At 38.3% G+C, this 24,098-nt stretch overlaps 1 protein-coding gene across 1 annotated transcript in view; it reads right to left on the minus strand.

The window, feature by feature from the left end:
* Positions 1-24,098, minus strand: part of UGGT1 (UDP-glucose glycoprotein glucosyltransferase 1) — a 118,879-nt gene that overhangs the window by 89,269 nt on the left and 5,512 nt on the right. The window contains exons 3-12 of the mRNA XM_082841767.1: positions 19,454-19,536; positions 16,962-17,092; positions 12,532-12,644; positions 10,702-10,876; positions 8,721-8,817; positions 7,739-7,817; positions 5,600-5,700; positions 4,805-4,904; positions 3,315-3,375; positions 400-491 (exon numbers count right to left, since the gene is read on the minus strand). Of these exons, the coding sequence (XP_082697893.1) occupies positions 400-491; positions 3,315-3,375; positions 4,805-4,904; positions 5,600-5,700; positions 7,739-7,817; positions 8,721-8,817; positions 10,702-10,876; positions 12,532-12,644; positions 16,962-17,092; positions 19,454-19,536 (1,032 nt within the window). The remainder of the gene's footprint in view (positions 1-399; positions 492-3,314; positions 3,376-4,804; positions 4,905-5,599; positions 5,701-7,738; positions 7,818-8,720; positions 8,818-10,701; positions 10,877-12,531; positions 12,645-16,961; positions 17,093-19,453; positions 19,537-24,098) is intronic.

Genomic DNA, 24,098 nt, shown 5'->3' on the forward strand with positions numbered 1-24,098 from the left:
TAGCAAAACAAAAAGGTATCAAATAATATATGTAAGACAGATCACCTTCTGAGACATTTTGCATTTTGCATAAACCTACTTCATACTGTTCTCAGAAACAAAAGAAGCTGCTCTCTTCTGTTTCTGTGGTTAACAGGAAAACTAAGGCTCTGAAAGGGCACCCTCAAAAGACACCTGGGCCTTAAATGTCCAAGGCATCAGATGTACATTAGGATAAAAAATGGCCAAGTATCATCCTGCCCATCCCAGCCAGAACATGGGCCTACCTAAATGCACACACTGGGCCTGATAAGTCATCAGGCTTTGCAACCTGTCACATCAAGGAGGAACAACAGTCTGGACATGTCATAAGGAGCCACACGTTATAAAACTTTTCAGGGTGAAAAATATTATCCATACCTGAATATATCCTGCGTCTCTAAATCAATATGAAGCCCATTGATGAACAGTGCTGAATCTCCAGGCTGTAACCCTAAAGTTCCCTTGAAATACTGAAATATTAAAAACTTATTAAGGAGCAGGAAGAGAATACTTAACAAAAATTTCCATGTTTCTGGTTTTATTATACATACAAATGTTGACAATGATTAATACAACTGTTTCCTACAATACTGGGGATAGGGAGAGTGTTAAATAAACCAAGCACGGAGAGTTACTTTTTGGCTGCCCTTCCCCGTCTGTGATGCCAGCCAAGGTTGTGCTAGCAGTCACTGACAGCTGGGCCTCCTGGATGAAGTCCAGGGATCCGATCTAAAAGGGTTTCAAAACCCCACACCTCCTTTAAACTTTCAAACTAAGGCACACCAAGAAACTCTGAGTTGCTGAGCTAAGGACAGCACGTACATACACCCAAGCTCTCCAAGACCACCTCCACAGGGCCCTTCAACTGCTGCTCTCTGACGCGGTGGAATGCATGTGACCATGCAGCCCCTGCAGCCCTCAGACCCGCCTGACCCACTGGAAACAGTGCTTTGATGCCATATCATACACAGCTTCTGTTGGCTTATATCCTTTCCAATCAATTCCTCTTTCTCTGCAAGGAAACTGGAACGGTTGATCACATATTCAACACCACACAGTAGAGAAGGGAAGAAACGTATCAAATACTAGGGACAGAACATGGATCCCTTAGCTCTCCCAGGGCTGGGGGAGAGGGGCAGGGATCGCTGAGCTCCCTTCACTCCCCCTCACTCAGTGGACAGAGAGAAATGAACTCTAAGATCTAGGACTGCATGGGAAAAACACAAAACAATGCAGAAGCCACAGCTTTTGCTTCTCTGCCCTGCCAGGATAAAATGGCAAGGAAGATAAGGGGATAACAGAAATTTGCATCAACAAGAATCAGAATTTCTTACAAGGGAAAGAAAAACTCCACATCCACTCATTCCCAGACTGCGAATACAGCACCCTGTGACTGTGGGAAAGACTGACTGGGAACTATGTGAAATGAAACACAACAGAGGATGGTGATCCCATTCTGAAAACGGGACTGCACGGAAGTTACCAAATGCTCTGCCCTACTGGGCTTCTACAACTCCAGCAGCCAGACCTCACCCTCCCGGCAGAAGATCAGAAGATCCTTTTTGGGAGACTAAACAGCTCAAGAGGAAAGGTTTAAAGATTCTGTCACTGGAGTTCCCTGGGAAACGACCATACCACCACAGCCTACAGTCACAAAGACACATCCTTCAGGCTTTCAATCAGTTTTTTATTGCCTCACTGTCTAATATGAGCTGTTAGTGAGAGATCACCAGACATCTAAGGAAAGCCTCTAACATTAAAGACAAGAGAACAAGACAAAAAGAAAGGCACCTTAAGAGGGAACAGACCATGCAGAGAAAAGAAAACACATACATGAACCATCGATATCTTCAGAAGGATAAGACAACACCATAAAAAGAAGAATTCAAAAATAACCCTTGTAAATTAAAAATTTGACAACTAAAGAAAGAAATCTCAACAAGTGGTCTGAAAATCCTTCCCAGAAAGTTTAAAAATAAACAACAAAAGAACTGGAAAACAGGAAATAAAAGATTTTTAATTAGGCCAAACTAGTCAGGGAGATATAACATCTTAAGAATAAATAGGAATTCTAGGAAAACAGAAAAGAGAAACCAAAGAGAAGAAGAAATGCAAAGAAATATGCCCAGAAAATTTCCCAATACTAAAGGAAAGGATTTTCCAGATTTAAAGGGCCACCAACCACCCAAGAGTACAAAGACTTTTTAAAAAGGCATTATCACTATGGAATTTCAGATTACTAGGGTCAAAGAAAAGACCCTACATGATTCCAGAAAGAAAAGCCAGATCTCATACAAAGGCTTCAGACTTCTCAAAAGCCATAATGGAAACCAAAATTCCAAGGAGCAATAACTTCAAACTTCTAAATGACTTCCAACCTAGAATTCTATACCCAGCCAAGCTATCAATAAAAACAGAAATGGAAGGGACTTCCCTGGCAGTCCAGTGGTTAAGACTCCACGCTTCCATTGCAGGGGGCGTGGGTTCGATCCCCAGTTGGGGAATTAAGATCCTTCTTGCCGCTCAGCGCAGCCGAAAACAAACAAACAAACAAAAAAACAAAATGGAAAACTGATTTCTCAGAGTCTGAAATTTACCCCACATGCAACCTTTCCCATGAAGAATGATTTGCTGCACCAAAATAAGGGAGTAAACCAAAAACAAAGAAGACATGGAATCCAAGAAATAGGAGATCCAAAAAAAAGAGGTTAAAGGAAGGTCTCAGGATAACTGGTGTGTACTAGACATAAAGAAAAACCAGTCCATAGTGAAGCAGATCAAAAACTGATAAAACCATGACAAAAACACAGGGATGGTAGAAAGATGGGGAAAGTGCCAATATGGAGTACTGGTAGACAGTGGGAGAAGTGGGGAGAGCAGTGAAAGAAAGTCAGACCTCGTCCTTGTAACAGAAGGCCAATACATAAGATTGGAAACTGAGAAAGTACCAATTTAAGTTTGCTGGAATCTGGAGATAAATATCCAAAGAATCAACTAGGAGTTGAAAGCAGATGCTTCTGGGAAGGGGGTCACACAGGGAGTGAGACATGTTGGCGGGGGTGCTTTTTTCTAAAGAAACAGGTAGCACCATTTGATGCTTTGAATTATATATTCATATTCAACTTTGATTAACTACTGAAAGTATAAAAAAGATTACAGAAATGAATCAAAATACCATCGTCTTTAATAAAAGAAGAGTAAAACTATTAAATGTCACTGATTTAACTCACATTTCCGCATCTTTAAAGATATAATACAAAACAGAAAGCCCACTATTTTCCATTGGTTCATACCTTCTGATTCTCTTCCACTTCGGTTCTAAGTTCTGAACTCACGGCTGTTTTTGTTATTGCCCTAAGGAAATAAAAACATTATCAGTGCTTAGTTTAGTATTTGATATAAAAGACTTCAATTTCCCTATACGAAATAACACATTGCTCCATAAATTACAAAAAACTAAATGGAAAAAACCTTAAACCTTTACAATTGATAAATATATTCCTCCTCTCAGATGTGTGTATTTGTTTATTATGTATTTGTTTATTATCACAAGATATAAAACCAAGGAAAAGTAACAGTAATAATTGCACTTTGATGCGAGTGCAATTATTTCCAAGATCTTAGTTAAATATATGTAACTCTATTCCTGTATATGATCTCTACAGCTCACAGGCTAAGGATATTGTTCAATAAGTTAAGGCAGCAGATTGTTCAAGCTATTTAAGCACATGTATATCTTCAATAGCATGCTTGATTAAATGATAATGTACTATATGATTCTTAAGTCCTGTCTAAGAAGTATTTTCCCAAGACTAATCAAATAAACAAATTTATAAAACATATCAGAAGTCAAAACACCTCATTCAGTGACTCAAGAAAAGGACTGACAATTATTTAAGTTTCTGAAAATGTGGCTTTTAAAACAGGTTTGCCTTGTATTTATGAGATGTGGAGGACCATTATACAATTGAAAGCAATAGCAGAAAAGCTGCATTCAAAATCTTAATCTGTCAATATGAACAAGTCAGTCTCTATGATTCATTTCCTTCATCAAGAATGAGTAAGATGATTGCTTCCCTGGTGGCGCAGTGGTTGAGAGTCTGCCTGCCAATGCAGGGGACACAGGTTTGAGCCCTGGTCTGGGAAGATCCCACATGCCGCGGAGCAGCTGGGCCTGTGAGCCACAATTACTGAGCCTGTGTGTCTGGAGCCTGTGCTCCGCAACAAGAGAGGCCGTGATAGTGAGAAGCCCGCGCACCGCGATGAAGGGTGGCCCCCGCTTACCACAACTAGAGAAAGCCCTGGCGCAGAAACGAAGACCCAACACAGCCATTAATTAATTAATTAATTAATTAATTTTAAAAAAAAATGAGTAAGATGATATATAAGAAACTCTTCAGGAAGAAAAACACCAGAGTCCATGCCAGACCCTAAGTTAGTTACATCTACATACATTAAATTTTGTTAACTCATCTAATCCTGAAAGGTAGGTGTTGTTGTTTCTGTTTTACTGCTGAGGAACGTGATTATTTACAAAGTTCACACAACTAGCAAGAGGCAGTGCCAGGAACACAACCTAGACTGCTCTCTTCAACCACACAACACAGGGGCTTGTCGCCTTCTCGGGAAGATGGGCCATTAACAATATAGTGCTGGTAGTAAGACAACTTTAATTTCCTAAGCAGTTTCATATTTTAATGGCTTCATTTTATGCATAAACATGAAGATAATTAGGCATATGTTAAAAAGAAGAATGTCTCAAAGCCTTATTACTCTATGTTACCTGGCTTTGGTAGGAAAATTTTGGCTAAGATCCTTCATAATCACCAGAGCTAACTCAATAGGAGCAGCCAAGATTCGGGCAGCAGTCTGAAAACTTAGATCTGCAACAACATCAAACGCAAGTTAAAGTGTATTCATCCACAGCAATGAGAAAGAAATAGGAAAAAAGCACACTTATTTCCCACTATTTTCTTGGTAATTAAGAATGCCCTAGAATGCCATTTCAAAGCATGCCCATGGTTGAATTGAAGGTTTTACTCACTTCATAGGCCCCTAGAGTGTTTACTGTAGCCGTTCCTTGATCTGCCTGCATAAACACTAAGGCATATACCAACACATTTAGCACAGGATTAATCCACCCCAAACTCTTTTCCTTCTTCTGGATTTTCAACATAACACAAAGTACAGCAAAAGATTTTAGTAAATTATGCTGGGAAAGAAAACCTTGACACATAGTTCTTTGGACCAGAAAAGCACACATACATCCTGCCATACTGACATGCCTTTAACATCCAACTGTGTAATAAATGTATACATATAGAAACACAAAGATTAAAACAAACTTGTTACAAGCTTATGCACCTGGTCACACAAAGAAAGATCTGGTAACTCATCTACAAATATATATTACTCTGCAGAGTGTAATTTGTCTACAAAAGGACTTTCTTCCTTTCTTTTCTAATAAATCACAATTAATCACATGATCCTTAAAATTTGTGAATAAATACAATTAAATTCAAATTCTATTTTTTTAAATACCATAAAATTTAGAATGATTCCTCTACGTTTTTATTACCTTGCAACTGCCAAACTTTTAAAGGTGCCATTTCATTGGTGCTCTCAACAAGATGCTTTCTGAGTTCTTTCAACTGTCCCTGCAGGTCAGGGTGCAGGTCTCTGAAAGAAACATAAAATCAATCCTTTTCAGGTGTCTTTTCTTTCCCAAAGCACATTTAGAAGTTGACCCCAAATTTATCTTCACAACTCTCCCCACTTAGTAACAGGAAAATTCCTACAATATAGGAAAAATATTAAATTATTCTTAAGAAACAAGTTAATATAGAAAAGTATGAGTTAATTTAAAAACCATAAAATTTACAGATTAAAAAATGAATCACTACAACAGTGACTCTCTGTGTTGGGGGAGGGAGAAGAGTGGGACTGAGAGTAGGGAACAGAGGGGACCTCAACTCTACCTGCTGTGTTTTACTCATCTTGGTTCTCTCTTTCTTCAAATAAAAGAAGGTGTTATGTTGCAGGGAAAAAAAGCTTGATAAACAATTCTTTGGTACAGAAAAGCAAGTACAATAGAAACAGTCAATTCTGGGTGGTGAGTACAGGGGTATGTTATATTATTCTCCATCCTTTCCAGAACCTTTTTAGTTTCTCAAAATAAAATTGGAAATACCTTGCTTCCAATCCCAAAATGAGTTTCTTTCAGCTACATGCTCATAAATCCTTTAGTCACATGAATATAATTCAAGCTAACCAAGATTATTGCGTTTTGTTTAGTTTTATCTTGAAATACAGTGCATTCTATTTAAAGTTAGTAAAACAGAAGTTTTCAGAGGCAGAGATCGATCATTTGGATCAGACAGACAGACGGAACAGAGTAATCCTGTTTTTAAGACTAAAAACTCAAAATTTCTTAAATGCAACCTGCCGAAAGTAAAATATCTACTCAGATCCTTCACCATCCCAGCAATCCATTCCAGTTACTATACTTTTCTTCATGATAAAAATACCTTAAAATGGGTCACTTACTTTAGGTAGTTAAGTAACTATTCTGAGTGTCCAAAAAGGAAATTGTCTTCAATATTCTACATACTACCTTTGTGCTATAAACACATGAAATCATAATGCTATCCAACAAACAAACATATAAAACATGAATATGAAAAGGGATTCTTGGAAACCTGGATGCAGTAAAAATGGAACCTGACTGCATATTAATAAGGCCATAACTGATGTTCAACACAAAGAAATGTGCATTTGCACAGGATGAACTCAACATTTGCACAGTCACTCAACATCAACAAAGTCATCTCTACTAAACTGTTAGTCTAGCTGTCATTTCACTGGGTCAAATGTTAAAGCTAAAATATATGAAACTGCACCTACACATACTATTTCTATTAAAAAAAATAAAAAGCACACCACAGATGTCCTAATTAAGATTTCCAGATAAAGAAGAATTCAGGGCTCTGAACAATGATCAAATCATAACAGAAATAACTGCCGCATTTAAAATAACAGCTAAGAACATTTTTCAGCTATAAAATTCTATTATGCTTTCATAAAACAGTTATGGAATTTTCTTCAAAAAGCCATTTCCTATCCTCTTTCATATAAAGTGAATTGTAATAAAATGTATTTCAACTGAACATATATAAAATCTACCACACCTCCTACTACAACTCTTTTGCAATTTTTCAAACTATGTTTAGTATAAGTAAATAGCTATAAATACAACATTGTAAACCAACTATAATTCAATAAAATAAAATTTTTTTAAAAAGAGATAAGAAACAAACAAGCAAAAAAATAAATAAATAATAGCTATGACCTCTCTAACGTAAAACACATTTGATTTTCCTCAGGAAAAGAATGCATAAAACAATTAGATTTCTCCTATTATGTGAATCAAAAAATGGCATGTGACTTTAGGCTATCAACTGCAAGGTCCAGAAAATAAATCAATTTAAGCCATAAGCAGGCAGCCATAGTATCATGTAAGAATAATGTGCTTCAGAATTACCAGAAATCATAAACTGTACTACAAACTAACTGGCCATCTCCTCATATCAGATCACATACATAAAGTATTGTTGGGAGATCCGTAACTCAGGCAGTAAAGAGAAAGAGGATGCTTGCAAAGTGAAGAAGGCTGGAGGTTTAAAGAGAATAAGACCCTTTCCCAAAAGAATATACATACCTTAATCTTCCAAAGAGAAATCCTTGAACTTCATCAATAGGATCATTTTCACCAATCACTGTGGTGTTAACTTCAGTTCCTACAAAAGCACAGCAAATACATGTCTAATCACTCCGATTAGAAAGAAAAATATTAACTTCATAGAATTTGAAAAAAATTTGAAACTATAATAGATTTAAAATGTTGAATACCTCAACTAACACAGTGGTTAACAAACACACAATAAATGAGTTTTTGATATATCCTGTGTTCCTGGATAAAGAAAGAATGTGTTTTTCCTTAAACTGTGGAAATTTTTACATGTTAAATATTTCAAAATTAATACCTTTAAAATTATGAATAACGGATTTTCCAATATCAAAATTCTGAGGAATTTGCAACTAGGCAACTTAATCCTAAATATAATTATTGAGGACAGGATAATGAAGTACTAGGCTATCTTCCATGTACCAAAACCAATCATTTTTACTTTTAAAACAAGCTCAAAGGACATAAAAAGATTACGCATAAAACTTGTTGAAATAATTCAAAACCCTAGAATATTACAACAGGAAGTATCCACAGTAAACTGTTCCAAGTGCAGAAAATAATATAAAAACATGAAACTGTTTGTTAATTATATGATAGCTTAAGATTTCACACTGGGTCACAAATTAATTACTATTTGTGAACTACCTATCATCAATAACAATAGCTACTACTTACTGAACTCTTTTGTGAAAAAAAGTCGTTAAATTCTTTACCTCTACATCTTATTTTCTCCTCAAAAATACTTCAAGAGGCATATATCATTATCTGAACTCTACAGAGGAAAAAATTAGGACCTAAAGAATTTGTCACCCAACTCAGATATAGCAGAACCAAGATTCAAACATAGGTTCATAATACTCCTAAATCTATTCTTTTTCATTAAAGAAACAAATTCCCCTTTAACTCATATTTAAAGAAAAGAAAACACATTGGTCTTAATTTACAAATTCACCTTTCACCTGAGTATCATCCTTGGCCTTGTACTCAGTGCTCTTAATGGCCAACTCCACACCATAGCCAGAGAGGTAAACAGGCTCCTTCCTGGGATTCTGCAAGCAGAGCAAGTATTCCACCATCACCACTCAGCTCTCCACGCATTCCCTCCTAGCTCTTTATGCATCACAGCATACAGGGCCTGACCATGTTAATGTCACATAGCCATCACCTAGGATTACACACTCAAAACATGCTTGAACTTCCATGGGAATCCTTAGATTGTGGATCCTGCCACAAGTGTGAGAACGGGAATTCCAAGGTAGAAACAAAACCAGATGAAGGGGGCTTGCCTGGTGGCGCAGTGGTTAAGAATCCGCCTGTCAATGCAGGGGACACGGGTTCGATCCCTGGTCTGGGAAGATACCACATGCCGCACAGCAGCTAAGCCCGTGTGCCACAACTACTGAGCCTGCCCTCTAGAGCCTGCGAGCCACAACTACTGAAGCCCACGTGCTCTAGGGCCGGCGCTCCGCAACAAGACAAGCCAGCAAAATGAGAAGCCCGCGCACCGCAACAAAGAGTAGCCCCCACTCATCACAACTAGAGAAAGCCCGCCCGCGGCAACAAAGACCCAAGGCAGCCAAAAGTAAATTTAAAAAAAAAATTTTAAAAAAACAAAAAACAGATGATGGGATAGCGGAAAGGGCAAAGGTCACCAAACCATGTGAAGAAATGGAGAAAACAAAAAAGCATTTCCGGAACCTACGCAGGGTTGAAAACTGGTGAGGTTTCAAACCTAGAAGTGCTTTGTTGAGACCGTGTGTGTAAATGTGTGTGTGTGTGTGTACATTTTTTTACTGACTTTAAATGTCTTCAGGCAGGGTTTGGGCTGACCTAATGTCACAGGCTTACCATCATCCTGAATAAGGATGGCCCTTTAAATACCAGCAATAGGGACTTCCCTGGTGGTCCAGTGGTTAAGAATCCACCTTCCAATGCAGGGGACGCAGGTTTGATCCATGGTTGGGCAACTAAGATCCTATGTGCGGTGGGGCAACTAAGCCCGCGCACTCTAGAGCCCACACGCCACAACTAGAGAGAAGCCCACATGCCCCAACGAAGAGCCTGCGTGCTGCAACAAAAGATCCTGCGTGCCGCAACTAAGACCTGACACAGCCAAATAAATAAATAAATATTAAAAAAAAAAAACAGCAATAGAGCAAGGCGGGAGGGGGGTGGGGGCAGGTGTCCAAAACTGGATATTGATAAATCTGTTTCTGCTCACATAAATTTTCATTTAAAATTTTTATTTTACTTTCCCATGGACTTAACATCCGATATTTACTGAGCTTAACATGACACAGAAACTTTAAAGGCCAACGATCTTTACATATAAATATTTTAAATGCTAAATGCCACACAAGGTTTCGAAAGTTTAATTTTAAATCAATTCTGCCTGAGTTTACCTCTTTAGAAATCCTTTTTCTATCAAATAAAAAGATGCCAAAAAGAAAAAAAAAGGGTTTGGAAAGGAAGTGAATTCAAGAATCAGTTCCATAGTATGATGACCATATTAAATCTGGACCAAATTAAATATAATTTACATGGTTCATTTTGAAATAGAACGTAGGGAATTTCCTGGCGGTCCAGTAGTTAGGACTCTGTGCTTTCACTGCCCAGGGCCGCGGGTTCAATCCCTGGTCGGGGAACTAGGATCCCAGGAGCCGCATGGCATGGCCAGGAAAAAAAAAAAAAAATCAAAGCTGAAATAGAATGTCAATTTTATACGGCCATTTTTTAGGCATATTGTTTTACATTTCTTCAGAAAGGCAAGCAAAGTACCTCCTATGTGCAAATAACAGATTTGATGAAAGTACTACACTTCCCAAAAAAGTAGTTCAAATCATTTTATAAAGGGGGAAATTATTAGCTGAAGTGCTAAGGTTGTGGTGGGCAAACTAATATTTAAAACAGTCATAAAATAAGTCAATACTTACAGATATATAATGTCTGAATACGTAATTGATTTTGCCTGCACTGCTTTTTGATACAAGTTGTCGGTGAAACTTATAAAACTCCTCAGAGCCAATCTCAGAGTAGAAAATAACCACTGAGCTTTCAGGATTAGATGAGGGATATCTGTGATCTCCTTTAAACAATAAAGGTTTTGGTCTGAAAATAAATATTAAAAGCTTAAAATTGTTAACTTAAAAAAGCTTTTAAACATTAAAAACAGTACAAAATGAAGCTACAGCAATGATAATTTAAGCAAACATTATAAGCATCTTAAATAGTTTTCAGTTAGTAAGAATACTGAAAACAAAACAGGTATGAGTCTTATTTGTTCATAATTAAAATTAACGAATGTACATTATATAAATACTAACCTTAAAATGTAGACTTTGACTAATAATTGTTACCAATTTCTAGAGCAGGGGGTAAAAAAGCCAGAAAAAGGATACACGTCCAGCCCTCATAGTACTAAAACTTAAGTAAACTATTCTACCATATAAATAGAATGTAATTACCTTTTTATCTGAAGACCTAAGTGCAAATAATGCAAAAAAGCAGAGGATAAATCTAAGCGTGTAACTTCCCAATTACAGCATCTCCCTCCTCTATCATTTTTACTATTATGATCATCCTACTACTGCATCTAAAATTTAGGTTATCCTCATAAATTTTAAAACTCCCCCCTCAAGAAAACTTCTCTAAGAATGACATCAAGATATTAGCAGATCTTAATGCACAGACTTTAAGACCTACCAATCCTTCTTAAGGAGGTATACCTACACGTACTAAGTGGAAAATGCCCCTTATAAAAATAAACCTACCTACCTGTATAAATTTATAACCACAGAAAAAAGTATAAAAGGATATATGCCAATCCATTAAAAATAATTACCACCTCTCAGAAGAGGAGACATTATCACTCTTTTCTTTATAAAGGTCTGCATTATTGTAACAAATTAAAGAAAGAATTTTTCAAGTCAGCCAATTTTGTTTTCCCCAAGGAAACAGCACTTTACTATGCAGCCAATTTTGAATGTCCATACCTCACCCCAGACAGCTGAATGCTCACTGAGTTTCTGGTTATCACCCTGAGGAAAAAGCACTCATACCATTTGGTGGGCAGAGGACAGGTGCTGAGCAGATAATCTCACTAAAGAAGAATTTCCCCACCTAAAACACCGCCTGGCACTTCCGGTAGAGCAGGGCAGTATGAGAGAGAGAGATCGCTGTTATACAATTTCTAACAGCATTGGAGGATGTACAGAGGGGTTACTGCCCTAGGCAGACAGCAAGAGGTACCTATTGTTATTTGTCCACCACAGGAAACCTACCTTTAAGCAAAAAAATCAGCCCATTGATTACCAATTTAATATTCAAATTAAGCTTGCAATTATCTTAAATAGTCTCCTTTGTCTGAAACTAATACTATCCTGAGAGATCATTATCATTAATATCATTACTCCAGGCACTGGCTTTAATACACAGAATATTCTTTACTAAGCTGATGACAAAGCCTAGGTAATCTCTCCGATACAGTCATTTGTTACTAAGTAACAATAACAGTAAGTACTCTTATTATCTCTATTTCGAAACAAGATGAGGAAAGAAAGGTTATGTAATTTGCCTAAATTCACAAAACTATTTTAAGTGATGGAGCTGGGACTTAAATCTAGTTGGTTCTGGTTCCAGAATTCACATTCTAAACCACTATACCTACGGACTAAAAAACCCGTACGAAAAATCAGACGGTGGACCTGATATAGAAGAAAGCACAATGAATGCATGACGTTTAAATAAAGAAACACACAATCTACCTTTCAGAAGCTGTTAGTAGAAGAGTCTCAAGGGTATCAAAATCACAAGTCCTCTTTCCATGCACTGAAAAAAATGAACTACATCCTTCTGGTGGAGGTTCATCAGCTGCTATCTGTCATTTAAGACACAGACATTTTTAAAAATTATCTCTAACCAAAAACAAGACAAAAACATGAATATTCTAAATAGGTAATAAAATAATAATAAAACAACATTAGTAAAAGCAGAAATTAACATCTACCGAACACCCATTATGTGACAGAAAGAGCTTTACGTTTCACTGTTTTCTTTGTATTATTTCATCTAGTTCCTCCCAATATCATTCCATGAGGTAGGTGTTATTATTATCCCCAAAACAGAACTTTAAAATTCTATCTCAGAAGATATCAAAAGATATCCAGGGGGGGACTTCCCTGGTGGCGCAGTGGTTAAGCATCCCCTGCCAATGCGGGGGACACGGGTCTGAGCCCTGGTCCAGGAAGATCCCACATGCCGCAGAGCAACTAAGCCCCTGCGCCACAACTACTGAGCCCGTGCACCTAGAGCCCGTGCTCCGCCACAAGAGAAGCCACCGCGATGAGAAGCCCGTGCACCACAATGAAGGGTAGCCCCCGCTTGCTGCAACTAGAGAAAAGCCTGTGCGCACGCAGCAACGAAGACCCAATGCAGCCAAAAATAAATAATTATTTTTTAAATGTTAAAAAAAAAAGATATCCAGGGAACACAGTACCTTGTAGAAAACTAAGCTTACAAATGTCAATTGTAAGTGTCAAAGTATAACAATGCAGTCCTAATTAAGTATAATACGCAGATTAATGTGAAGCCCCTCCCTGAAACAGGATGACACTGAATCTAAAAAACCAACGGGGCCTAAAAAAAGAGTACAGATGGAAAGGTAAAATTATCCAAGGAGCACACTAAGATATTCAAAGGAAAGGCTGAATGAGATGTGGGGTATGTTTAGAGTGAAATGCACTAACGCCCAGGCACAATGAGATAAGTCCACCTGCAACTTAAACGGGAGGCATACTGAAAAGCATGAGTGTATAGAGATGGGGAAAGGAAAGGACACACTGACAAGGTCTGGGTACACACTGATGTCATTTATGTAACACATTCCTACTGAATGTCCTTTTCTACTGCTGGAATACAAATAATTAAGAACAGATGGGGAGAAATGGAAAGCTTGCTATGAAAAATTAATATTAAAACTTTCCATTACATTTTTCTTCTTTTTTGTAAATTATTACAAAACTTACAAACTTGTGTTTGTAAGAAGAAAGAACAGTACAATAAACCCCTATGTACCCATGACCCAGCTTCAGTAATTATCAGTTCATGGCCAATCTCATTTCTTCCACCTTCCTACCACACTCCACTGGATCATTTGGACACAATCTCCAAATAGCATTTCATTTATAATGTTTCACTATGTCTCAATAAAACACAGAAGTGTTTTGTTGGTTTTTTTTTTTTTTCTGGCCGGCCGCACGGCTTGCAGGATCTCAGTTCCCCGACCAGGGTTTGAATCCAGGCCATGGCAGTGAAAGCCCAGAATCCTAACCACTAGGCCACCTGGGAACTCCCAAAACACAGAGATTTTTTTAAAAAAACATACTACCATTATCACACTTTTAAAAAAAGTAATACAGGGCTTCCCTGGTGGTGCAGTGGTTGAGAGTCCACCTGCCAATGCAGGGGACACGGGTTCATGCCCCGGTCCAGGAAGATCCCACATGCCAAGGAGCGGCTGGGCCTGTGAGACATGGCCGCTGAGCCTGTGCTCCGCAACGGGACAGGCCACAACAGTGAGAGGCCCACGTACCGCAAAAAAAAAAAAAGTAATACAATTCTGTATTGATGGCCACCGGCAGCATAGTTTTTCAATCTTCCCAAGTTCTCCCATAAAAACAAAGCAAAAATGAAAACAAAAGCCAGTGGACCACATTTATGACAAAACTAGGTGGAAGGAAATCCCCATGATACAAAAGACAAAAATGACCTGCGGTTATCAGAGGCCATAGAAGTAGAGGGAAACTGCAGAGATTCTGATGATCCTGAAAACAAGAAAACCCCAAAACAGCCAAAAGGTTTTCACTGGAAAGTATGGTGGGCCGACGGGTTTTGTTTCACCTAGTACAGGTAAGCACAAGGCAGTCTGACCACTGTGAACTCATAACTCACAGGCTAGGACTCCCTTCCAGGAAAGGGCCCCACCTCTAAGGACAAACTGTTGAGGGCAGAATAAAACTCAAGCAGGACAGAGATAAAAGCCAATAAAAGAAAAAGCCCAAATATAAAAGTGAAAGAGGGGAGCAGAGTCAGGAAATTTCAAAAAGCAAAAGCTACCTTTTTTTAAAGCCACCCTATTTTAACACAACATAAAATCAACAGAATAGGGAACCATGCCGACCTCCAAAAGTTAAGGAAAACTAATTTCACATCAAATTGAGCAGAAAAAGTCTCAGTGTCAAATCCCATACAAAGCTGTTGTAAGAAAAGGGGAGAGGGGAAAAACAGAGTAACACCCTTATTCTTATAGACGAGTGCTGTACAAGAGAAATTTCTGCAATGATAGCAACCTATTGGGAATTCCCTGGTGGTCCAGTGGTTAGGACTCAGCGCTTTCACTGCCGGGGCCCTGGGTTCAATCCCTGGTCGGGGAACTAAGATCCAGCAAGGGCCTTGCTGGGGCCAAAGAAAAAAAAAAATTGATAGGGCAAACAGTATAAGTTATTCAACAGAAAAGAAAGGGATAGAGGGAGAACCTATAAATTAAGAGACCACTCACCCCCCCAAAAAATTAATAATTTTTTTAAAACTGGGCAAGATTACACTCTATTGTTTGGTGATGAACTCTTGGGCAATGAAATTTTTAAAAAAAACAAACAAAACAGTAAATGATTCCAACAGAAGAAAGTGATTCCTTTTGAAGGGCAAAAGTCAGCTGTGATGGGGACACAGCACATCAAGGGCTTCCATGGTGCCTGGCTAAATTCAATTTCCTGACCGGGGTGAAAATTACAAGAGTGTTTACTTCGTTATAATTCTTTATACTGTATATTTCTTGTGAGTCATTTTCTATGCTGTTTTTATTTCAGAATAAAAAAAAGGTTTTAAAATGAACAATTCTTTTATACCAAACATACAATCAGCATACACACCTTTGATTCTCTTGCTATTTTTTACGAGTTTGTTCAACTCAAAATCCAATAAGGGGTTTCCCTGGTGGCGCAGTGGTTAAGAATCCGCCTGCCAATGCAGGGGACACAGTTTCGAGCCCTGGTCCAGGAGGATCCCACATGCCGCGGAGCAACTGGGCCTGCGCACCACAACTGCTGAGCCTATGCTCCAGAGCCTGCAAACCACAACTGCTGAGCCCAAGTGCCACAGCTGCTGAGGCCCACGCACCTAGAGCCCGTGCTCTGCAACAAGAGAAGCCACCCAACGAGAGGCCCGCGCACCGCAACGAAGAGTAGCCCCTGCTCACCACAACTGGGGAAGAACCCACGCGCAGCAACAAAGACCCAACACAGCCAAAAATAAAAATAAATAATTTTTTTTAAAAAATCCAACAAGATCCACACGTTGAATTAAGTTGACACCTTTTTAAATTTATTTATTTATTTATTTCTGGCTGTGTTGAGTCTTCGTTTCTGTGCAAGAGCCTTCTCTAGTTGCGGCAAGCGGGGTCCACTCTTCATTGCAGTGCGTGGGCCTCTCACTGTCACGGCCTCTCTTGTTGCGGAGCACAGGCTCCAGACGCGCAGGCTCAGTAGTTGTGGCTCATGGGCCCAGTTGCTCCAGAGCATGTGGGATCTTCCCAGACCAGAGCTTGACCCCGTGTCCCCTGCATTGGCAGGCAGATTCTCAACCACTGGGCCACCAGGGAAGCCCCAGTTGACACCTTTTTAAAGTCTCTCTTGAAGCTCCTCCTTCCCACTTTTCTTTTCCTTTTAACTTACTTGTTGACAAAATCAGATTATTTTACTAAAAAGCTTTCCTCATCCTAGCTTTTCCTGACTGTATTCCTGTGATATTGTTTCACATTTCCTATCTGCTGTATTTCCCGTGAACCGCTTTTAGATCTACAAGCTATGATCACACTCAGGGTTAACTGGTTTAGCAAAAACTGTATCGCCTCTCTCTTCACCTGTGCTGTATAAATAAAGTCTGGTAGGCAGTTTTTTGTGTAGATATTTTATTTTTCCTTAAATGAAAATAAGTGCAAATTATATTTTTTATAATATGTTATTTGAAGATGTAACATCATCAATTTTGCTTATTATTTATAAACAAATTGTAAATCCTAGACAATTTCAGGTAGAAAAGGTATAGTTCTGTAATACAATGCCAGGACAACTGCAATACAGCCGATCAAGATATGCAACCACTAAAGAATACTGTCACGTGTAAGCACTGAACTCACCTGCTGGAAGGCTTGAATTGTCGCTGAGTAGGAGTGAAGAGACAGACAAAATTTCAACAGATTCTGCTGTAGTCGTGACAGAAACTGAAATGCAACTTCCAATATTGCATGATAATAGGAATAATCAGTACCTGTCAGGAAGAACATTAACCAAAATAATTCTGTATGACTAGAGGTATCCAAATAAGATAGTTCATAAAGTATAAAGCTATGTGTTACAAAAGCATACTGATTGCAAAATGTTACCACTATACTGTCCTGAACTGCTGTCAAATGCTTAGAATTCCTTGAAGTACACCATGCAATTGGACGTTTCTTCCCTTTGTTCAGACTATTCCCTCTCCCTAGACTGCAATTCTCCCACTTACCTGGATGACTAACTCCTACTTTCTTCCTCAGGAAGAATTCAGCTGTGAGAGCACCTATTCCAGGGAGGCACCACCTATCCCTACCCCATGCCTCACTGGACCAAGTTCATCTCTTCTTTGCTCCCGTAATATTTCTTCGCTTACCTCTTTCACTTAGCACATCATTTACTCATTTACCTACTTACTAACTGCCCCTCCCAAAGAGCCTTTGGGGCCCCAAAGCCCGAAACTATGACTTGTCTTTGTAACCACAGTGTCTGCATAGGTTATCTATTCAAATAACCCAACAAGATGGAGCAGTGTGATGAGGAAGTACAAGATATTAAAGAATACTAATGAAACTGCAGTTTGGGGAGAAGCATTAAAACAACTGGAACATTATCTGAGGGGAAAAAAAACGCGTGTACCAGTATGAAAAAATCCCCAGGATATATTAAACGAAAAGCACAAGGTACAAAACAATGTATATAGTACGCAATTTTTTCTTACTCTTAGAAAGAATAAGAAATAGGAATACATACTTATGTATTTATTGTAAAAAAGAAAAAAACACTGAAGACTAAACAAATTAATTTAAATGGCTATAAAAAGCCAAGAGAAACAGGAGGAATAAGATTTTTCTGTGTATAGCCTTTTGTATAGCTTTGACTTTTAAACCACTATTATCTATTCCAAAAAGAAATTTAAGAAAAATATTTCACATTTAAAAAAGCAAAATGGGGCTTCCCTGGTGGCGCAGTCGTTGGGAGTTCGCCTGCCGATGCAGGGGACATGGGTTCGTGCCCCGGTCCAGGAGGATCCCACATGCCGCGGAGCAGCTGGGCCCGGGAGCCATGGCCGCTGAGCCTGCGTGTCCGGAGCCTGTGCTCCACAACGGGAAAGGCCACAGCGGTGAGAGGCCCGCGTACAGCAAAAAAAAAAAAAAGCAAAATGTAAAAGGTTCTATATGGCATTAGCACCTTCTAAGTAGAAAAAGAGATCAGAAAGAAATATCTTAAAATGTTGCCAGAATGTTAACGGTGACTATCTTTGGGTGGCGGGACTATGACTAGTATTTCAAATAAAATGTTTAACATACTTTCATGGTCACTTCCAAGAATTCATACTCCCCTAATTTTAACCAGGAGCACATCAGCATTTATATTGAAGAAATTTCATTTTAAACGTCAGAATTCAAAATTCATTACAAAACTCACTTTGATAAATTTGTTTTATGAAGTCATAAACTAAAATGATTTTTTGATAACTCAAACAACTCTAGCTGACTCCAAATTATGTAACTAAAGCTTACAAATTATGTAACTAAAGCTTACAAATTATGTAACCAAAGCTTGTTCAAAACTTTTATGCACTTAAATCACGAAGAAAGATTCAGACTTGACTTTTTACATATGTATTAATTTTTAAATATCATAAAGTTAAAAATCAATTAGCCAAATATTAACAGCAGTCACACAATTTTTACACATTTTCTCTTCAACAAGGACTTATGCCTGTCAATGTAATACTCAAGGTTTTAACTACTCATGTATCAGCATCTTTGACTATTAATGTTCATACTCTATGTAGCTTATATTGAATTGGAAAATGTTTGTGAAAGCTCATCAGAAACTGTAAACAAGTGATACAGTTTACCTTGTCATTAATTTGACACCTTGACACTCCAGTTGTGTGTGGCTGGCATGCATAATGGAAAACATTCTGGATGGCACTAACTTAATGATAACAAACTTAACAGATAATAGATCAGTTGTATAATTAGTTCATAACAAAAGAAAGTGAATCAAATCTGATGGTTATTAAGTAAATGCTAAATGATTTTAAAAGAATTTGACTCCCACAAAATATTCATGTAGCACTTCCAATAAAAGAACACAAAAGAACAAAAACAAGGGGAGAAACAAAAAAAAAAAAATCAAAGGTAGCTCTTATCACCAAAGTTATAAACTTTTTCAAAAATAATTACTAGTTTGTGTTGACTCTGCTGGCTACCATCACAACTCTAGTCATTAAATATAAAAATGTATTCCATTAACTGCCATGCCACACATACTCTGAAAGAGATCAATTTTTCTAATATATTCCCAGACACCGAAGTCAAAGAAGCATTTGCTTCAATTTTACCGTGATGATCTGATGATCCAATATTTTGACTGGCTTCTACAAAATTCCAAAATTTCTCTTGACTGTCTTCTGCTAAAAACTCACTGAGAGAAAAGGGGGAAATATCAGAAATAAAACAACTTAATGAAATCTTCTAATATAAGCTATATTACTAAGGAGAGTAAAAATAGATTTTTAAGTTACCAAATGTCCAAAGCTTGGCTTTTATTTGATAATATATATTATACACGAACATGTATAACATATATTTTCTAATGATAAGCAAGTCTTACTAGCTTATTAGCTATTAATAATTAGCTTAGTAGTTTATTCACTTAATAGCTTAATAGGTATCCCTAAAGAAACCTAGAATAATAGAAATGTTGTAACAACAGGGAAGTCCCAATATAAAGAAAGGTTATGAAATCTCATTTGTGAAAATGCTGTCAGTAGTAGAAGCAGAATTAGGAAATTGATAATTCTAGTACTAGTTCTGCTCACTCATTTTCTGAAATACCTTGCAAAGAACAAAAAAATATGTTTTTGCCTAAGTTTCTCCCAAGGAAAACATGAACCCTAGAAAAATTTCTAGGAGACTAAAGGCAGCATGTCGTAATCTTTTTACATCCACAAATCCAAATTTTCAAAATCACCAAATATTAGTTTAAAGTTAGCACTGATTTAATAAAATCAGGTCTTAGAACTTAATGCCATCTTAACTTTTTCCTTGACTTTACACTACTGTACTGACCTAAAATAAAATGGCTATTCTACATTTCCCTGCATTCAAGAGCCTAAAATCTCTTAAAAGAAAATGCATGTACTAACTGAATGATTCATGTAAATCGGTAATCTTCTCCTCCAAGGCATACCAATGTAGTGGCGGTCTTTCCCTGTCTGAAAGCAAACTACAGATCTGGATATCAGCTTACCTAGCCAAAGGAAGACTTTCCCATTACTTGTCAACACTGGGCTGTACAACTCTCACTCTACTCCACAGCTAGACACAGAAATATGGCAACATAAGAAACATTTCCTGGTAATGCACAGCTTCTCTAAAAATAGGTTTCTGAAAATACCCATCATCATAATGTATTAAATTATTTAGTGCCTCCTTGAGTGTGGCATTTTCTAGGCTTTCGAGTAACTGACATAGACATCATACCAACCTTATAACAGCTTATAGTCTAAGAAAACAGGTAGTAAAACAGATAGATTATGATATGCAAGTAAATGCTTTGTATTCTTTGTAAGAATACAAAGTGAATCTTAGCTTAGATTCCTACAGAGGCCATATGCACATAAATATATACTTTTCATATAATTACAGGAAAACTTCTTAAACGTACATTCCTTTTCACCCCACTGCATAAATAAGTCTTACAACGTCTAAGTGTCAAACAGCCTTAAGAAAATTAATTACCAGATCCACTGAAGTAATCCATGGAAGACAGGAACAATACAAGGTATTATTAAAAGGAACGCTGCCATTTGTTTATAGTATGCTTAAGTTTGTTTGCTTTTTGTTTTAAATTGTTTTTTAGCTTCTGATACCTGAGTAAAATATCGATAAAACTTCCACTGAGTAAAATATTGATAGTTTTCCAGATGACATTATACGATGTCTGGGATTTGCTTTAAAATATTTTAGCGGGAGAAGGTAGGAGGGTGGTGGTGGTGACGGTTATTGGACTTGAGTTGACAATCACTAAAACCGGCTGACAGGTAGAGGGAGAGCACATTATATATATATACACCATTATCTCCACTTATAAACTTGTTAACTTTCTTAAGGGCACAGAGTTAGTAAATCAAAAATCTGGAATTTACATTCCAATCTCAATCACTCAAATCTATCATGCTGCATTCCCAGGCCATTATAATATCTCAATAAATGATTGTATAAGCACTCAATAAATGATTGTTTCAACTTTAATAATAAACTTTACTTACACAATATTTCTTTTAGTAATAAACTTCCCCCACCTTGCCAATAATAAACTTTACTTACACAATATTTCTTTTAGCTGCTCAAAACATACTCAGAGCTCTACTTCAATTAAATATATATCACTTCATGGACAACCAGAAAGCTACAAACCCTTCATTAGCATCAGGTCCAACTTAAAGGGACTTCCCTGGTGGTGCAGTGGTTAAGAATCCACCTGCCGATGCAGGGGACAAGGGTTCGATCCCTAGTCTGGGAAGATCCCACATGCCGCAGAGCAACTAAGCCCATGTGCCACAACTCCTGAGCCTGTGCTCTACAGCCCACAAGCCACAACTACTGAGCCCACGAGCCACAACTACTGAGCCCGCGAGCCACAACTACTGAAGCCCGTGCGCCTAGAGCCCGTGCGCCTAGAGCCCGTGCTCCGCAACAAGAGAAGCCACCACAATAAGAAGCCCGCGCACCGCGATGAAGAGTAGCCCCCGCTCGCCACAACTAGAGAAAGCCCACGCGCAACAACAAAGACCCAACACAGCCAAAAGTCAAATAAATAAATAAATTTATTAAAAATTTTAAAAATAAAAATACACACAAGAATAGTTTTAGTCCCTAAGGGCCAGAAGCAAGGAAGACAAAATGTCTGTATTAGCTACATGCCTCGATGTGTGGAAAAAGATTCTGGCCCTTCACCCTCCCCCCAATGGACAGTGCTGTGACCCACCATCAATGTCTGCCATGGACCCAGGAGGGAAGGAGAGTGGCCTCAGCTAGCTCTGGAGGTGAATATAGAGTAGTTTCAAAAAAGCACAGCAGTGTTTTTGAGTTGCCTACACGTCCCATTTCCTTGGCAAACTGTTCGCAAATAGCCACAGAAGAGAAGTAAAAATAATGAACCAAAATGGCAAATGGCCAGGATATCATGAAAAGGCGCTGTTTGTTATGGGTAAGTTGCAGCAAAGGAAACAGTTTACAGTACTCACTTCACAGAGATCAAAGAAACTGAAAAAAAACTGATCAACTAAGGCTGACAATTTTAGCATACTTTCTCAAAAGTCCATAAGCATATGCCATAAGACTCTTCTAAGACAATATACAAACACCAAGAAATTTGTTAGTCTAAGTGAGAGTAATGGGATGTAATCCAGTGAAGAATGTTAAGCAGAATATCGTAAAACATCCGTTACGGTTAGTTGCACAAAATTATTTAGAAAGTGATAGTAAATCTCAATGACTTAGGTTGACACCAGATAAATCATCCAAAATAAGATTAGCAGAAAGGAAGAAAAAATGTTCAGCTACAGGAGTCCTGGCTCAGGCAGTCCAGGACCTCACATGACCTTCAGACACTTCACTGTTACAACCACCAAGATCTAACAAAGTGTGGACGTTTGAGGGGCTCGACCTATTTATCAAATTAGTTATTGTGACATCACTATGAAATACATGCAGTGGAGTTTGGGGGTTTCTGGGGGTGAGACGGGGTTGTTGGAGTTTTGCGGGGGGAGGGGGTTTGCCATTTTATTGCTGAGGAAAGGGAGGCACAGAGAAGTGATGGGAGAAAGTCTGTTCAGCAGAAAGTTGGGGAGGCTCCTCAGCAAGTCAAGACGGGCTCCTACGCGTCCCAGGTTCCCACTGGCCTCTCCTCAATCCTGTACCAGAGGAGGCTTTGCCTTAGAAGGCACAACTACCCGTATACACTACCAACACAACAGACTCTTCATTCACATCTTCCTAGGGATCAAGGGGAAGATGTCAGAAGATAAAATTAGACCACAAAGTTAACTGATACAACACAACAGTTCAAATTTCCAGCTATATCAAATTCTGAAAGTTACCAAATGCTCATGGCTCACCTACCTAAATGTATGCTTTGGAAAGATTCTCTACAGGTCCTAGCTATATGTTATTTGAAATACAATAAAAATAAGTTTCCCTCTATAAACAAAAAACTGACTAAAAGAGAGGTATCTGGTTATATTTATATTACAAACACTAAATAAAACGTACACTTGGGTTAAAATCTCCCAAGAAATCATTGACTATATTGCATTTTATCAATTTTAAGACACTGTCAATTCTTTTTTCCAAGTTTGGGAGATCTTTTTTTTTTGGCCGCACTACATGGCATGCGGGATCTTAGCTCCCTGACCAGGGATCAAACCAGCACCCCCTGCGTCGAAGGCACAGAGTCTTAACCACTGGATTGCCAGGGAAGTCCCTGGGAGATCTTCTTTATTGAGAAACTGAGATGTATGTTTTCTTTTTTCCTAAAAACATATGTGTGGTTTCTACGATCCATCTACTAACTCCTTCTTAGGGTTCACTTGAGCTGTTGTCAAGTTTCCTTCAACTTTTATTTTCTTCTGTACTCCCCAGACCAGGGAATCTCTTCTAGCTTGAGAGATAACAGTGGGAAGCTTGATGTGACTTACTGCATATTTGCTATGCTCTAAATCCCTTCAAGGCCTAGGCCTTTGAAACTCATTTTCTGCACCAAGACCCTAGGAACAAAGCGGGATAGAAATGGCTATGTAGGGGATCAGGCAGACAGGCACGAATCATCTTCTAGAGTTTCCTGTAGCCCCAGATGGTACAGTCCCAGCAGAGGGGCACTAAGGTAGAGATGGGGTAGGAGACTGGGGTCCAGTATGTTTCAGGAATAGCAGGATGAAATGCTGCCCAAAGACACTGTCAATTTTAAGACATATCATTGTT

This window comes from Leucopleurus acutus (genome assembly GCF_964270905.1).
Source record: "Leucopleurus acutus genome assembly, chromosome: 6".
NCBI lineage: Eukaryota > Metazoa > Chordata > Mammalia > Artiodactyla > Delphinidae > Leucopleurus > Leucopleurus acutus.